The sequence below is a fragment of the Eumetopias jubatus genome, unplaced genomic scaffold, assembly GCF_037043125.1.
Source record: "Eumetopias jubatus isolate StellerSeaLion01/CBP00866 unplaced genomic scaffold, mEumJub1_p1.0 scaffold_8, whole genome shotgun sequence".
NCBI classification, from domain to species: Eukaryota; Metazoa; Chordata; class Mammalia; order Carnivora; family Otariidae; genus Eumetopias; species Eumetopias jubatus.
This window is the reverse complement of record NW_028274814.1, coordinates 125,242,587-125,261,606: the sequence shown is the minus strand read 5'-3', so window position 1 is coordinate 125,261,606 and position 19,020 is coordinate 125,242,587. Positions and strand designations below refer to the sequence as shown.

The window sequence follows — 19,020 nt, the reverse complement described above, 5'->3', positions numbered from 1 at the left end:
ATGTCATGTCTTTCATGTGGAAATTGGCACTGGACAACCAAATGGATACACCTTTCATTAAAAAAAAAAAATTCTCTTTTTTAGGGCACCTGGGTGGCTCAGATGGTTAAGCGTCTGCCTTCGGCTCAGGTCATGATCCCGGGGTCCTGGGATTGAGTCCCGCATCAGGCTCCCTGCTCAGCGGGAAGCCTGCTTCTCCCTCTGCCTCTCTCTCTCTGTCTCTCATGAATAAATAAATAAAAAAAAATCTTTAAAAATAAAAAAAAATTCTCTTTAAACTGTAAGTGATAGGAAGATTGCTAACTGTATTTTTGGCTTTAATTTTGACTGTTCTTTCCTCTCTGTACCCTTAATTTTACATTAATTTGGGTAGATTTCTTTGAGGTTGGATACTTTTATCATTGAATGAGGTGAAAGTTCCTAGGTGTTAGGAAAAATTGGGTAGAAAGTATAGAAGTGGAAAAGCTGAATGAAAGAAATTGGATTGAATAAAGGAAACTTAGAATAATTTACCTGGTTTAGGTGATCTAGTAGAAGGCATTGAGTCAGTGTGAAACATTAGGAACCCCAAATAAGCAGTGTAGGGAGCCCAGTGGATGAGAATGATGAAATCAAAGGGCTAAAAATGAGAAATGATTTTAGTAATAGCTGTAGGGCTAGCTTGAATGGAGAAGAGAGTTTTTGCGTATGACTCAGTAGTCAAGCAGTCAAGGTCTCTGATCTCCATAAATGGGACTAGGGTGTCCTCCTGGGTTCTGATGAGCACCCAAGGGAGGCGGGTTTGGCATGAGGTCACGGTAGAATGGCAGAGAGTGATGTTGGGGTGAACAAGAGAAAACCAGAAGGGTGTGTTTAGGAGCTGTTTGGGGTATGTGCTGATTTGATGGTAAATTCTTCAGGAAAAGGTAATTGTGGATAAGAAATGGAGAAGCTGAGGTTCAGGTAATGAAACTGATACTTAAAAGGCTTTTAAACATCATTTTTGCTTAAATGGAATGAGTTAATCATTGAGAGAAATTGGTGAAGATTTAAGTTTACACAGGTTTAGAGCTTAAAATGAAAATAGTTAAAGAAAACTGAACAGCCATAAAGTCAGCCTGCTGTTTGGGTGCTGCAAAAAGCAAATTAAATAAACATAATCCTTCCTTATGAACCAATAATATGATTAAACAGTTAAGTACTTAACTGAGTATTATTCAAAAGAATGAACCAGTATTTTTTATGAAACAAGGAAATAATTTGTATACCAGCTGAGCTCTGGTTTTGTTTGCCATAACCTTTCTGAAAGCTAATTTAACTGACCACGTAATACATCCTGTTTGGTTACTACCTACTTTTGAATAAGAGAAAATGAAAGGAGCAGAGTGCACACAATTTATACAACTATATACAATTTATGCAAATATATTTATACAAATATAAAATACCCAGCTGATGGATAGGTTTTGAGAGTTTTGACTAAATGTGATAATACTGGTAAGAGAGTAACGCAAAACATTTTTGTTATGGGACTATAACAAAGTATTAAGCTCTCATTTAATGCTTTTCTTAGTAATTAGGCATGATAGGCCTGCTAACTTATAGCTCTGCCAGATTTTTCAAGTGTGTTATTTAACCTTTGCAATGAAATGGAATGCTTCCTCCAGCACAAGGAGGGGATTTTCTCCGAAATAATGGTTTACTAAATCAACACACATACAATACACTGCTTTTTCCTAACTTTTTAAAAACAAACAATTTGAACATTAATGTTTTTCATTTTTGTAACTGAAGTTGAATTCATAAGCGGTGCCTGGTACTAGTTTATATTCCTTTAAGTCAATCAGTCCCTGATATGACTCTGTAGACCAGGGCTGTCATATGATAAAACTGTCATAGGGAACATGGAGTGAGTTCTTCATAAATCTAAATGTGTTCAATGGGAAGGCTGTCTTTTAGTCTGAGATTTTGCCCCTTCTACGTTCTTTTTTTTAATTTTATTTTTTTAAGTTTTAATTTATTCATTCATTTTAAGTAATCTCTTCCTCCAATGTGGGGCTCGAACTCACGACCCTGAGATCAAGTGTCGCATGCTCTTCCTCCCTAGCCAGCCAGGAGCCCCTCCTCTTCTACATTCTTGGTGTTAAAATGTACACTTATTTTATAGAAAAAGATCATTTTTAAAAATTTCAGATTTTATGTATATATATATTTTTTTTCCAGTCTTATTGAGGTATAATTGACATACATCACTGTGTGAGTTTCAGGTTTACGGCATAAAGGTTTGACTTACGTATATTGTGAAATAATTACAACAATAAGTTCAGTTAACATCCATCATGACCTATAGGTAGAATAAAAAAAAAACCTCTCTCCTCCTTGTGGGGGGAACTGCAACTTTTATATATCCTACAGCAGTGGTAACAATAGTCATCATGTTGCACATTACTTCCCTAGTACTTGCGTATCTTATAACAGGAAGTTTGTACTCTTTGACCTCTTTCCTCAAATTCCCCCATCTGTTCCACCCTCCCCCCCGCCCCCATCTCTGGTAACCGCAAGTCTGATCTTTTTTCTATGAGTTTGGGGTTTTTTTCTTTCTTGTGTTTTCTTTTTCCTTTTTTTTTTTTTAAAGATTGTACATATAAATTAGATCATATGGTATTCCCATTTCTCTTTTTGACTTATTTCACTTCACTTCATAATGCCCTCAGGGTCCATCCATGTTGTCGCAAATGGCAGGATTTCCTTTTTTTTTTTTTTAATGGCTGAATATTCCATTATGTGTTTATGTGTATCTATATATACATATATATATATGTATATATAGATACACACCACAACTTCTTTGTCCACTTACCTGTCAGTGGACACTTAGGTTGTTTCCATGTTTTGGCTATTGTAAATAATGGTGCTCTGAACACAGGAGTGCAGATATCTTTTCAAGTTAGTGTCTTTGTTTCCTTTGGATATGTTCCCAGAAGTGAAATTACTAGGTAATATGGTAGTTCTATTTTTAATTTTTTGAGGATCCTCCATACTGTTTTCCATAATGGCTGTACAAATTTAGAATCCCGCCAGCAGTGTGTAAAGTTCCCTTTTCTTCACATTAATCCTCTCATAGTCCCTTCAACTAAGGTGGCAACAGGTAGAGATAATTCTCTTACAGGAAGGCAGCAATAATGGGAGTAAAATAAAATCTACAATATCATGCATACTGAAACACTCATGTAGTGTATATAAATAAAGGACAATAATAAACAGGTGTCCACTATCAAGCTGAAAAAATATAACCAATACCTCTGAAGCCCCCGTCTGCTTTTATACCACTTATCCAAATATAACCATTCTCTTGAAATTTGTGTTTATCATACCTTTCATATATTCCAGTGTGTGAATATCCCACAATTTAGGTTTCCTCTTGAGTTAATTCCAGTTTTTTGCTAGTATGAAAATGGTGCTGAGGACATTCCTTTATGTGTCTTCTGGTGTACAGTGCAGGAGTCTCTTCAGGGTATGAACTTAGGGTGGAATTGCTGGAATGTGGGGCATGTACATCTTTAATTTTATTAGATAATGCCCATTGTTTGCCAAGGCGCTATAACGTTTACTGTTGCACTAGTAGTGTTTTATGTATTACCAGTGCTCATGTCCTCGTTCACATTTGAAAGTCTGACAACATCTCATTTTTAGTTGTAGTGAATATAAATCAGATTCTTTTTTGAATGTACAGAGAGGTCCTCCTCCAACTTTCATGTGTACACAAATCACTTGGAGATGCTATTAAAAGTGCAGGTTTTGATTCATAGATTGGAATAGGGATAGGAGCTGAGATCCTGAATTTCTAACAAGCTCCCAGGTGATGCCAGTGCTGTTGGACCATAAACTGTAGTTTGAGTAACAAGGGTCTAAGGCACTAAAATAGAGTTGCCGCCGTGTTGGCTGTGCATAGCACCTAAAGAGTCTTTGGAACAAAACTGCTAAATAATAGTATTTGATACAGCCGCTCAATCTAGGGTTTTTGAATCATACCATATATTTTACTGACACTAGATGAGTAGTGTAGATAATTTTTTTTCATTTAGGAATTTTGGATAACAAAAAGTCCCAAGACACAGTTTTAACCATTCTACTTGTACTCTACTGCTGCAGGCTTTTGTTTGTTTTTTAATTTGCAACTTCTGTTTTGTGCAAATATTGGCCATTAGCGAGTAGAGTAGCAGATTTCTTTGTTCTTAGAGATTTGTTTCTTTGTAACTGACACACAGAATTCGGATTTTAAACCAAGTCCACTCTATTAAAGTTCTAAAGACACTGTTTCTTCTCAGGTTGGTACTAGATTAATATAACGGACTAAGTAGCTGAGGAGTGACCCATAAATATCTCCATTGGCATTCTTTAACTTAAGTACCTTAAATCTAGGGGAAACTTTGCCGAATTCCGTTTAGTTATTTTTAAAATTATTACCTGTTTTTACTCATGCATGGGTAAATAATATAGAGCAACCAACTTTTGGTTGCTCTATATGTACATTACTCATTTTAAATCCATCACAAAGTATTTTGATTGTAATCCATTACTAGGTGAGTTCTAGGTGGTGTCTTTAAAAGAAAAAAGTTTAAGGAGTCTTTAAGGGAGCTAATGGAACTTGTCAGTAAGCAAGCATTAGGCTAACTGATCATCACACACTAACTGGATAAAATGAAGGATAGAATAAAAATAAACACATATTTCTCAGCGCAAAATGGTGATATGTGGTCTCTGGCATGCACCTGTAACAAGGTAATAATCCCTACTAATTCCAAATTGCATTATTAAAAAACTGTAAGGACAGAAACACCACTCAGACTAGCTTATACAGTGAAGAGTTATTGGCCCATATAATTGAGAACAACAGGGCTGGAATGAGCTTTACATAAATGAAAGAGAGGTTCTAATTATTATGAGACCCTCTCATCTCCTGGCTTTGATTCTCTTTCTGTGGATCCTCTTCTAATGTAGATGGGCTTCCCTTCAAAGTGGTAGTGATGTTGTTGGTGGTGATAGAGGGGACTTTTTGAGGTGGAAGATAAAGTGGCAGCTTCAGGATGATGTCACATCAAAGAGAAGTAAGAAAACTCTTCCAGAGGCCTTCCACTCTAAAGTAGCCCTGTAACTTATTCATTCTTCATTAAATCAGCTGTTTCCTTTATAGCCTTTATCACAAATTATCTCATTTGTTTGCTCGCCTGGTTGTTTATCCTCCCCACTACAAGTTAAAATCCATTAGAAGCAGGAATGGTGCCTATTTTGTTAATTTGGTGTAACCCCAGCATCTAGTAGGCACTCGGGAAATAGTAAGAAAACAAATATATGAAAAGGGGAGAACTTAGGTCCTGCTTGAGCCACTTGTCATTATGTGGTCTGGAGGGTATGATACCGTTGATTGATAGACCTATCAGAGTTGCATGGAATGGAGAAAGAACGGTTTCATCTGGAAATGGAAATTTGTATAAATTTTAAAACAGAGTGCCTTCCAGAGAAAGGCAGCCCCATGAATGGAGCCTTGGGCTGGATTTCAGCCCTACCTAATGGTCTCTGTGCACGGAGGCCCTGGTTGAGTATCCATCTTCTATCTTACCTTCTGAATTGCTTATGCTGAAGTGAGGATATTAGGAGCAAAAGTATGAGCTGGACGTGTCTTTGCATCTGGATCCTGCTTGGCCAACTCTGTGTTGGCTATGTGCTTAGCCATGTCCTATAAATATTCTAACAGAGCTGACTTGTCCTGGGAAATTCCTCTTTCCCCCCCATTCCCTCCCCTTCATTTTTCTGTCTAGTGTTAATTGGTCACATTTCTCCTGTTCTCTGCATTTCCATTTCCATATCAGCTGGATAATTCTGCTTTAAAAGAAGAAGAAACTGCCTGTATCCATCACAGGCCCTTCAGTAGTATATACTTGTCTTAAAGCTCAATCCCTTTGAGGTTTGTTTTATATTTTAATTGAAGATCTCCTTGAGGCAGTGAAATGCTCACTCCTTAAAAAGACACAAATGGGTGGAAGGAACAGAAACCCTCTCAATCTACTCATATAAGGCTGCTGGGAATCTCGTAAGTTCCAGAAGTACAGCGGAGCCTCTCAATACCTGGAAGGTTCTCAGGCAGCAATTCTGGCCCTCTCTCTCTTTCTGGGACTACTTGGTTTCTCCTCGGCTTTACTCTGGACACTGGTTCCATTCATCTTATTTTCTTTAAACCCTGCCTTTCTCTGGTGTACTGATGAACCTGCAAGTGGCAAAAAAATGGCAACTAGTACTTAGTCTACTCATTGGATTCTCAGGGCAAGTCCATAAGAAGTCTGCACCATAATCCCTTGGGGACTTTAAAAAGAAAGATGTACAGGCCTCAAACATAGATATTCCGAGTCAGTAGGTCTGGGGTCCTAGAATCTATTTTAAAATGTTTCCCAGTAGGAATTCCAGGACTCTTCCACAATCACAAGAAGGAAAGAAAATGAGTGAATGATGAGGTAGATGAGACAGGCCCTAGCACCTGCTACATACCTCTGTTTGCCATTCCTTGCTATTGATCTTCCTATCCAAGGAGTGGAGATGGACATTTTAAGGAATTGGCAGCAAACATTGAAGGATATAATAATTTTTATTAAAAGCAGCAGTACTGACAGCAGTAATTCTTAGTCTCACTTGAGGGTGGGCAGTGCAGTTGGGCAGTGGGGATGACCATTATCAAATAAGTGCCAGTATTTTGATCTCGGATGCCCTTGGATGTACAAGGCAGGCCTGGGTGTTCCTGACCTGAGACCTTTAGACCCACTGCAGTAGATTGCTTTGAAAACCTCTGTAGCTATGGTAGCAGCTATCCAAATAGTCGGGCAGCTTCAGTGTCCATCACTGTCGAACTAGCTACAGTGTGTGTCTGTGTCTCTTAGCTCAGTCTTTAGAGAGAATTTGGTCACTGGCCAGCCACTCAGGGGCCTACTCTGGGATTGGGGGTCAGAGTAAACTTTGAGAAGAGCATAAGTAGTAAGTGCATTATAAGCTTTCTTTTGGTTGGCTTACAAAGTAGAGCATTTAGTGAGTATCTGTAATCCCTTTTCATTTTGGTTATTTGGTAGATAATAGAGATTGTTTTCCTAAGTCAATTATAATGAATTGTATGAATATGACTCCAACGTATTTTTATATGTGAAATAAATGCCCTTACCAGTATTCAGAATATTTACCAAGTATTTTTATGGCAAGCATTTTCATTGTCTCCTCATATTTTAATAAAAATAACATTTTGATAAAATATATATTACATTAAGTTGTAAATAAAGTAACCATTTAATATTTAAAATATAATGCCATATACTTTACCTCTTATTATGTACTGACATGTGAAGAGTTGTAACAGTTTGATTCTGAGACCTCTCTATAGTAATAGAAGCCATCACTTTAAAGATTTATTTATTTGAGGTGGGGGGGCAAAGGGAGAGAATCTTCAAGCAGACTCCCTGCTGAGTGCAGAGCCCACACCAGGGCTTGATCTCCCGGCTCATGAAATCATGACCTGAGCCTAAACCAGGAAGTCAGTCACTTAACTGACTGACCCCCCCAGGCCCCGAGAAGCCATCACTTTATTTAATAAATTTGTCTCCTATACAACTTCAGGGACTTGATGGCTTTACATAGGTATCAATTAGGTAAAGTATGCAAAGATAAACACTTTTAACAAAGATTGAGCACAATAGCTCTGTACTAGATTTCTGTTTACAGAGTAGCTGTGTGGCTCAAAACAGTTATGTGTTTAAGCCCACAAAGTATAGTGTCATTACCTTCAGGTTGGTTTAAGAACATGTGTGTTTTATATGAGAATCTTAAGTATCAAGATTGTTAATCTGATTTTTAAAAATTATTCTATTTTCTTCTTTTCAGATCCAATCGCTCTGTGGAACTTCTAAACACCTATTATTAGTAGAAACATTTCCTACACAATGAAGTCAACATCTTAATTTAAACCAGCATTTGTGTGATTCTGATTTACCTACAATGGTTCACGAATCTTGAGATCTAAGGAGTACAGGGTCTTTTGCGATGACAATATGACTAATAGCAAAGGAAGATCTATTACTAATAACACAAGTAGTGGTCCAAGTAGTGGAGGAGGTTTAGTAGACTGGACTTTAAGCTTAAATACAATTCAGTCTGATAAGTTTTTAAACTTGTTGTTGAGTATGGTTCCAGTAATTTATCAGAAAAACCAGGAAGATAGGCACAAGAAAGCTAACGGTATTTGGCAAGATGGGTTATCAACAGCAGCACAGACTTTTAGCAGTCGATCTGAGCAGCTCATGGAGTTTCACAATTTCTCAGAGCAGTCTTTTCATGGCAATAATGGGCACACACCAGCAAGCTGTAGCCCCAAGTATGATGACTATGCCAACTACAGTTACTGTGATGGAAAGGGCACTGCAGAAGCTGCCGCCATGTTACAGAATGAAGATGCATCTAGTGATGGGGATGAAGACGCCATTGTGGAAGCAAACCAGAAATCACCAAAGGAATCCAGTGGTGTCATGGCACTGCAAATACTGGTGCCATTTTTGCTAGCTGGTTTTGGAACAGTTTCAGCCGGCATGGTTTTGGATATAGTCCAGGTGGGTTTGTCTCTTTGTTTATCTTCACTGTCTTTGTTGTTGAAAGTGCTTTGTGTAGGTTACTAATCTCAAACATTTACTTTAGATTTAATTTATCCCTTAGTGAAATGAAGGGATGCTCACTCAAGCAGAGAATCTGCTGTTTCTAGGTGTTTTTTGTTCGTTTGTTTTCCTTTAGAGGTTCTAAGAGAATAGTCTCATTCTGTCAAGTGACTCTTCATAAAGGATTACAATGGTGAAATAACCCCAAAATGGGTACAATGCAAAACCCATTAAATGTTATATTTAAATACTTCATTTTTTAAAATAAAAACATATACTTGTTAAAATGAATTCAAACAATGCAGAGTATTAAATAAGAAGATAAAATCTTCCCTCTTCCTCCTCTTCAAACCAGACTCTCTTCTCCTGCAGAGATTATCATCATTAAGGGTTTGTTGTGTTTACTTGCAGACATTTTTCTATGCTTACATATATACCTATGTGTAGAGTTTCTTTTTCAGAAAAAACTGAAGTGCTATATATATTTTTCTACAACTTATTTTTATTGCTTAATAATATATCTTAGACATCTTTCCAAACTAATGACAAAGAAGTTCTGCATTTTAAAATGAGAGCTTCATATTCCATTGTATGTACATACTAAAATTTACTTATTCACTGTCCCATGCTAATGCTATAATGAATACCCTTATAAATATATCATTATATACTTACACTAATATTTTCATAGGATAGATTTTAAAAATGGGATTGCTGGGGATTAGGGTAAGTGTATGTGTTTAAAATTTTATAGAGACCATCAGATTGACTTTCAGAAAGATTACACCAAATATTTATACTCCTACCATCAATGTGGATGTACTCTTATTTTTCCATGTCCTTATGAGGGTTGAATATTCTTGATCATTTTCACTTTTGGTAATTGATAGGGAAATATTTTCATATTTTAATTAACATTCTTTAATTATTATTAATGTTTAGCATGTTTTTATATGCCTTGGCGATTTTTAGCTCTTCTATGAATATCTCTTATATGAATTACTTTTTTGTATCTATTATCCATCTTAAAATATATATGTGCTACTTATTGATTTGTAGGAATTCTTAATGTAGTATGGTTATGGAATTACCTACTATATAATTATCTTTCTAAAGTAGTAAGTTGTTAAAATGTGGCATTCTGTTATTATGAGTTTTCATTCATCAGTCAGAGAAAGATTGACTTTGGGAAAGTGTTAGAACAACATTTATGTGCCCTTGTCTTTCATTGCTTGCTCCCTAAAAGAAATCTCAGGTCATTTGTGACACCAAAACATTTTTTAACAGATAGCATTTTTATCTAAATGGAAAACATACATAAATAGAAACAATTTTTCCACCATCAGTTGGAGAAAGGATAGGAAAGAACTGTCTTAAGATGTATATTGGATTTTTACAGGATTCAGACAAGAAAAAAGAAATAAAGGGCATCCATATTGGTAAGGAAGAAGTAAAACATTCACTATTTGCAGGTGACATGAGACTATATATAGAAAACCCTTAGGACTCCACCAAAACTACTACTATTGATAAATGAATTCAGTAAAGTCACAGGATACAAAATTAATAAAAGAAATCTATTGCATTTCTATACAGTAATAATGAAATTGCAGAAAGAGAAATTAAGAAAACAATCCCATTTATAATTGTGCCAAAAATACTAGATACCTATTATTAAACAACCAAGGAGGTGAAAGACTTGTACTCTGAAAACTATAAACACTGTTGAAAGAAATTGAAGATGATCCTTTTAATGTATTGTTGGATCCTATTAGCTAGGATTTTGTTGAGAATTTTGGGAATCCATATTCATCAGGGATATTGGTCTGAAATTCTTCTTTTTCATGGGGTCTTTGCCTGGTTTGGGGATTAAGGTAATGCTGGCCTCATAGAATGAGTCTGGAAGCTTTCCTTCTGTTTTTTTTTTTGAAGCAGAGAAAGTCAATTATCATATGGTTTCACTTATTTGTGGAACATAAGAAATAGCATGGAGGACATTAGGAGAAGGAAGGGAAAAATGAAGGGGAGGAAATCGGAGGGGGAGACAAACCATGAGAGACTGTGGACTCGGAGAAACAAATTGAGGGTTTTAGAGGGGGGGTGGGTGGGGGGATGGGTATTAAGGAAGGCACGTATTGCATGGAGCACTGGGTGTTATATGCAAACAATGAATCCTGGAACACTACATCAAAAACTAATGATGTACTGTATGGTGACTAACATAACATAATAAAATAAAATTAAATAAAAAAAATTGAGGAAGACACGAACAAATGGAAAGCTATCCCATGCTCAGGGATTGGAAGAACCAATATTGTTAAAGTGTCCATACTACCCCAAAGCAATCTACAGATATAATGCAATCCCTATCAAAATACCAACAGCATTTTTCAGAGAACTAGAACAAATAGTACTAAAGTTTGTATGGAAACACAAAGACACTGAATAGCCACAGCAACCTTGAAAAAGAAGAACAAAGCTGGTAGGTGTCCCAATCCCCAGATTTTAAGATATACTACAAAGCTGTAGTAATAAAAACAGGGGGTGCCTGGCTGGCTCAATCAGTAGAGCATGTGACTCTTGATCTCAGGGTCATGAGTTGAAGTTCCACATTGGGTGTAGGGTTTACTTAAGAAAAAAAAAAAAGAATGGTACTGGCATAAAAATAGACACATAGATCAATGGAACAGAATAGAGCCCAGAAACAAACCCATGCTTATACAGTCAATTAATCTATGACAAAGGAGGCAAGAACATACAATGGGGAAAATATGGTTTCTTCAACAAAAAGATGTGAAAACTGACCACCTACATGCAGAAGAGTGAAACTGGACCACTTTCTCACACCATACAGAAAAATAAGCTCAAAATGGATTAACCTAAATGGGAGACCTGAAACCATAAAACTCCTAGAAGAGAGCACAAGCAGTAATTTCTCTGACGTTGGCCAGAGAAACATTTTTCTAGATATGTCTCCTCAGACAAGGGAAACAAAAGCAAACTTAAACTATTGGGACTACACCAAAATAAAGAGGTTTTGCACAGTGAGGGAAACCATCAACAAAACAAAAAGACAGCTGAATGGGAGGAGATATTTGCAAATGATATGTCCAATACGAGGTTAATATCCAAACTATATGAAGAACTTATACAACTCAACACCAAAACCCACAAATAATCTGATTAAAAATGGGCACATTTTTTTCTGAAGAAGACATACAGATAGCCAACAGACACATGAAAACATGTTCAACGTCAGTAATCATCAAGGAAATGCAAATCAAAACCACAGTGAGATATCACCTTAGACCTGACAGAATGGCTAAAATCAAGTACACAAGAAATAACAAGTATTGGTGAGGATATGGGGAAAAAGGAACTCTCGTGCACTACTGGTGGGAATGCAAACTGGTGCAGCCATTGTGGAAACAGTGTGGTGATTCCTTAAAAAATTAAAAAATAGAAATACCATATGATCCAGTAATTCCATTATGATATTTACCTAAAGAAAATGAAAACACTAATTCGAAAAGCTATATGCGCCCCTATGTTTATTGTACCATTATTTACAGTAGCCGAGATGTGGGAGCAACCCAAGTATCCATCGGTGGGTGAAAGGTTAAATAAAAAGTGGTATAGATACAATGGAATCTTACTCAGCCATGAAAAAGAATGAGATCTTGCCATTTGCAACAACATGGATGGACCTAGAGGGTATAATGCTAAGTGAAATAAGTCAGAGAATGACAAATACTGTATGATTTCACTCATATGTGGAATTTAAGAAACAAAATGTACAAGAAAAGGAGACAAAAACAGACTCTTAAATATAGAGAACAAACTGATGTTACCAGATGGAAGGTGGGTGGGGAGATTGGGTAAAATAGGTAAAGGGGATTAAGAGTACACTTATCTTGATGAACACTGAGTGATGTATAGAATTGTGGAATCATATTATTGTACACTTGAAACTAATATAACATTGTGCATTAATTATCCATCAGTAAAAAGTGTTGGGGAAAATAGAAACATTGCAGATGTAATTAATTTAAAGATATTGAGATGGGGAGATTTGTGGATTTTCCAGGTGGGTCTTAATAAGAGGGAGACAGGAGGTTAGAGTGAGGGAGGTGGAAAGTATATTGAATTTTTGAATGGACTGTAAAACTAACAGAGGACCAAATCTACCTGTCCCCTTGAAATATTTCAAGTTATTACAATAGTATCACAACAGCTAAAATGAATAAGCTATTTCTGGTTGACATTTTTTTCTTGATATACCAGTTACTCTGAAGAAACACTCAACATTTACTCTAGATGATAGTAACATCTATAAGATTAATATGTTAGAGTATAGATTATTAGAATATTTATATAGCTTATGTACCTTCCTCTGGTGTAATGTTTATTTCTTGATACTATTTGAGATAATAACACGTGTATAATTGGTTTATAATATTAAACTTTAGTGTTAAAAATTATAAAAACAAATGTTTTGAAAAATTTCATTTAAATATGCTTTTAAAAACTTTTAATTGTGAAAATTAACACATATAGCATATAAAAACCAAAAATGTACAGCTCAGTGAATTTTCATGACACAAGCAACCATATAACTATCAGGTCAAGAAACAGAATCTTAGCAGTACTTCATTAGTCTTCTTTGTGCTCCCTTGTAATTGCTACCCTTTATTCCCCATCACCAAAGGTAATCAATAATCAGATTTTATGAGCCATACTTCTTTGTCTTTATAAATGTGTATCAGTAAACACCATTGTTTGGTTTTACTTAATTTTTCTAAAATTTTATACAGTGAAGTGTAGAATATATATTCCTCTGTGTCTGGCTTTTTTTTGTTCAACATTATGTAAGTTTTATGAAACTGTAGTTCATTTATTTTTATTGCTATATGTTAATCCAATTATGAATAGATCACAATATATTCTCTTTGCTATTGATGGACATTGAGTTCATTGGTGTTTTTCTAGGTTCTGGGTGCACATGTGCATGCATTTCTGTTGTATATACATGTAGAAATGGAATTTCTGGGTCTTAGGATATACAGGTATTTAAATTTAGTATATGTCAAATGGTTGTACCAATTTACAGATTAACTAGCTGTGTATGAGAGGTCTCATCACTCTGTGTTCTTATTTATACAAGGTATCAGCAGTCTTTTTAAGTTGAGAAATTTTGGCATATGTGTGGTGGTTTTAATGGGGATTTCCCTCATGACTAATGATGTTTACTGACCATTTATTTGGACATTACTGGTAAAGTTGGGTTTTTTTATTCATTTTCTTATTTGTTAGATTTTTTCTTACTGGTTTGTAAGAGTTATCTGTGTATTCTGGATACAAGTCCTTTAGTTATATGTATTAAAAATATCTTTCTTCTATGGCTTTTTCACTCTCTCAATGAGTTTTAATGAGCAGAAATTCTTAATTTTGATATAGTGCCTTTTTTCCTACTTTTCCATGGTTTGTACTTTTTGCTTCCTGCTTAAGAAATCTTTCCATACTTTCTTACCTTCTTAAAGTTTTGTTGTTTTGCCTTTACATTTTGCCTTCTACATTTAGATCATTCTCTCCCTGGAATAATTTTTTATAGAGAGTTTGAGTAGGGATTGTGTTTTGTTTTGTTTTGTTTTGTTTTTCTTTCCTATAAATCAGGTACACATTTATGTGCAGATGTGTTTCTGGGCTCTCTATTCTATTCCTTTGGTGTATTTATGTTGCTTGGCATGAATACTACACTATCTTAATATCTAGTAGAGAATGTTCTCTCCATGTTCTTCCTCAAAGTGCTTTCGTTATTCTTTTTCCTTTGCACTTTCATGTACATTTTAGTTTAAAAGCTTGTCAAGTTCCGCAAAAAAAGTTGCAATTGTGATTCAGATAGCATTGAATCTACAGATAATTAGGAGGAGAATTTACTCTTTACAACGCTGACTCTTCGGATACATGTACATGGAATAGCCCTCTCCATTTATTTAAGTCATCTTTAATTTCCGCCTCTGATGTTTTCTAGTTTCTAAACACAGGTCTTTTACATTTTTGTTGGACTCTTTCCTGGTTATTTCATACTTTTTATGCTATTGTAAATAGTATAGTTCTTTAAAAAATTCACTTTCTGTTTGTGTGTATGTATTGACCCTGTATCTAGCAACATTGCTAAAATCACTTACTAATATTAATAATTCGTATGTAAATTATTTTAGAATTACTTCATCATAACCATATTACCTGTGAATAGTGACAGTATTTCTTTCTTTCTAAACCATTTATTTGTTTGTTTATTTATATGTTTGTTTATTTTGGTGCCATTCTGTACTGGCTAGGACCTCCAAAGCATTATAAAAAAGAAGTGATGAAAGCAGGCTTGTCTTGTACCAGATTTCAAAGAGAAAGCTTTCAACAGTTCCTCATGAAGTATGGGGTTTGCTACTGATTTTTGTAATATTCTTTATCATATTAAGGACGGTTCTTTTTTTTAACTTAGGTTTGTATTAAAAATCATGAATGGATATTTAATTTTATCAAATCCTTTCTCTCTGTTGTTAACACTCTATGATTTTTCCCCTTTATTTGTTGCTGTGTTGAATTATATTGATTAAACCAATCATATTTCTGGGATAAGATAACCTGGTCATGATTTATTGTTCTTTTTATACAATTCTGATTAATTTTGCTAATATTTTGGTGAGAATTTTTGCATCTATATTCATATGTAAGATTAGCCCATAATTGTCCTCATAATGTCATTAACAGTTTTTATTAAGGTAGTACTAGTCTCATGAGTGAATTTGAAAATGTTCTCTTTTTCCTTCCTATTTTTTGTTAAGGTTTATGTCACTTTGTCATTATTTCTTCCCTAAGTATTTGGTATAATTGCCTGATGAAGGCATCTGGACCTGCCATTTTCTGTGGAGGAATGTTTTTATTTACAGCTTGAGTTTCTTAAGAAGTCACAGGGCTAATCAAAATTTTCTATTTCTTCTTGTGTTTATTTTTGTAAGTTTTTAAAAAAATTTTCACCATTTCATCCCTAGCAGATTGAGTAGATTCTCAGTAAATGTTTGTTGAATAAATGTTGAACAGTCACCATTTGTTGAAGTTTGCTGTAGGCACTGCCCTAAGCTCTTTACATACATGATCTATTTTCATCCTTACAAGAAAACTGTAGGGAAGGTGCTATTGTCTTTGTTTTATAAACAAACAAACAAACAAAAAACAACTTTGTTATTAGGTAATAGAGCTGAGGATTGGATCTTGATCCAAATTCAATATCTAAGCTCTTAACCACTACACATTATACAAACTTAATGCATGTGAAATCTTTTGTAATCCTTTAAGGGCTACATACCTCTTTTTTTTTTTTAAGGTTTTATTTATTTATTTGACAGAGAGAGCACACACACAAGCAGGGGGAGTGGGAGAGGGGAGGGAGAAGCAGGCTCCCCACTGAGCAGAGAACCCCATGGGGGGCTCGATCCCAGGACCCTGGGATCATGACCTGAGCGGAAGGCAGACGCTTAACTGACTGAGCCACCCAGGCCCCCAAGGGCTACATACCTCTAATGTGGTTAGAGTTCAGGGCCAGTTTTAAACAACTGAAAAACTGAAGTTTGTCTTTGGTACCATCTTAGTCTGCTTGGACTGCTATAATGAAATACTACAGGCTGGGTGGCTTAAACATTAGACTCTCTTTCTCACAGTTCTGGAGGCTGGGAAGTCTAAGATCAAGGTCCCAGTCTATCCTGTTCCTGGTGAGAGCTCCTTTTCTGGTTTGCAGAGAGCTGCCTTCTCTCTGCGTCCTCACATGCTGGAGAGAGCAAAGGCTGGTGCCTCTTACTTTTCTTACAAAGGCACCAGTCCTATCAGATTCGGGCCCTACCCTTATGACTTCATGTAACCTTTATCACCACCTCATGGGCCCTATCTCCAAATACAGTCACACTGGGGATTAGGGCTTCAACACAGAAATTATGAAGGTGACACAATTCAGTCCCTAGCAGGTGTTGTTACGTGTGCTGCCTCAGCTGGATTATCAAATTCAGGATAAGGGGTTAAATGGCCATTAGTGTCTTAAGGCAGTACTTTAATATGTGGCCGATGGCAAATTAGGGTAGATTGCTTGGCCATTATCTGCTTTCTATTTATTAGGACATCTATTCCCTGTTTTATGTAAGACCTGCTCTAGCCCTGCCTCTCTGCTTTTACTTTTATTATTTAATTGTCATTCAGCTTGGAGTGGTTAATTGATGTTTGCTGAGAAAATTTGCCAAGATCACCTGTTTTGGGTGAGAGTAATAATTCAAAGATTGAGTTTATAGATATTTCCTCACTTTACAAATGAGGGATATGAGTGAGGCTCAGAGAGCTCCTTCAGCTAGCAAATACAGGGTAGGAATTCAAATTTAGAATTTTTACCCCAAAGTTGATGCCTTTTTGTAGTAGTGGGAAATACGAATACTTAGATTATAACTAAAGTGTATGACTGAACACTTAAGTACCTTTAGAAGTAAGAAGAGTGCTGTAGGACTTCTACTGAAGTACCAAAAAGACCTATAGAGATATGGAATGTTCTTTTTACATGTTCAAGCTTACCCCAAGGAGTAAGCTTTTGTCCCAGTCTAAACTACCTTTGTGTGCTTGTGCCTTACAACATCACTTTATTCATCCTGGGCCCTAAATTAAAAAACTTAGTACAAGAGCTTGTGAAGCACAGTTACAGTACCTGGGAGATCAATGTTCAGTAAATGGTGTGATATTAACAGGTATCATTCATTGAATGTTCTTTCTCAGTACATTGTGTGAGTTATCTCACCTGATGTTTATGAAGACTCTGAGGTAGGTGGTGTTATTTCCATTTTATGTACAAGGCTTAGATATGAAGTTATTTGCCTAAGGTCATATAACTGGTAAGTGGCTGAATTAAACTCAAGTAGGCTTTTAACTACTTACTGTACTATCTCCTTGTTTATAGGGGACATATCTTTGGATCACCTTCTATGGTCAGAACTTTTCTGTTGTAAGAAATTAAAACCCAACTAACCAGTTAATTTAAGCAATAATAATAATAAAGAATGCATTGTCTTTTGTAACTGTGAAGAATAGGTGTACAGCCTACCTCAGATATAACTAGATCAGGGACTTAATTTTATGATTATCTTCTCTCTGTCTCTCATTGCAATTTCCATTTTGTTTGTTGCCCACATTCTCTCCTATTGCACATAGCTCCTGACAGTTGTGGGGTCATATCCTTTTAGTTTCTTCTACAGAGGGAAAGAATGAGCTATCCTCTGTCTTCAGTTTGGAAGATTCTAAGGAAGAACTCTTCAGTTGGCTTGTCTTTGGTCACATGCTTACCCGTGGGGGACCAGTCAGTGTGATTAGGGAGATAAAATAATATGATTAGCCCTGTTTGAGTCACACTTCTATCTCAGGGGACAGATGACCACTCAGATCAGCAATTTCACTAGAAGCACAAAGAATAAGAATTTAACTGCTTTTCAAGTGGAAGGCAATGGATATTGTTTCAAGGAAAATGGAGATGAAAAAGTATGCACAGGAGGTAAGAACAGCACCTTTAGTGTAGTGACCCCGCACATATAGGACTTGGCTCCTCCATGGTCTTTTTGTTTATCTGAGACTGTGGTTCTCAAAGTGTGCTCCCTGAACCAGTACCATCAGCATCATCTGGGAACTTAGATACACAAATTCTCAGACTCTATCCTAGCTCTACGGAATCAGAAACCTGGGGTGAGGTCCAGCAATCTATTTTTATAAGCTTTGTTATTTCTGGTGATTTTGATGTGGGCTCCAGTTTGAGAACTATGAATCTCAAGTAATGTAAGTTCCCTTACTACTGGTAAATGGAGTTGGGTGGGATAGTTAGTCCACATAGTCTTTGGTCCCACTTACGTAGGGCCCAGTCCAAAAAACCAGCCTAATGCCTTACATAGAACAGACATTTAGTAATTCCTTGTTCAATGAATGAATGAAATGAAATAAACTCTACTTGGTTACAAATATTCCTGAATTTTGATAATCATACTTAGAGTTTTAAAATGATAGGATTCAGAATTGGAAATATCCTGGTCCAAGCTCTTTGTCTTTTCTTCCCTCACTAAAAATAAGCAAATCATTTTAAATGATTTGCCCAAGAACGTACAGCTTGTCAATGGCAGAGCCCTGTCTTGTGGATCAATCCTGTGCTCTATATAACATGTTGTATGCGTATCTTGGATTGTCCATAGACCTAATCTATTATAAGATTCTCTAAAATGAGATTACTGTTAGCTACCCATCCATCTAAAAGAAATGTAAGTAAACTGAGCTAATACCTTTGGAACTT

The 19,020-nt window shown here is 35.9% G+C and overlaps 1 protein-coding gene across 3 annotated transcripts in view; it reads left to right on the top strand.

Moving 5' to 3' along the window:
* Nucleotides 1-19,020, top strand: part of SLC41A2 (solute carrier family 41 member 2) — a 112,272-nt gene that overhangs the window by 19,615 nt on the left and 73,637 nt on the right. For all 3 annotated transcript variants that reach the window (XM_088025310.1, XM_028121688.2, XM_028121689.2), the window contains exon 2: nt 7,897-8,618. In XM_088025310.1, coding sequence (XP_087881436.1) covers nt 8,064-8,618 — 555 coding nt within the window. In that variant the 5' untranslated portion in view covers nt 7,897-8,063. The remainder of the gene's footprint in view (nt 1-7,896; nt 8,619-19,020) is intronic.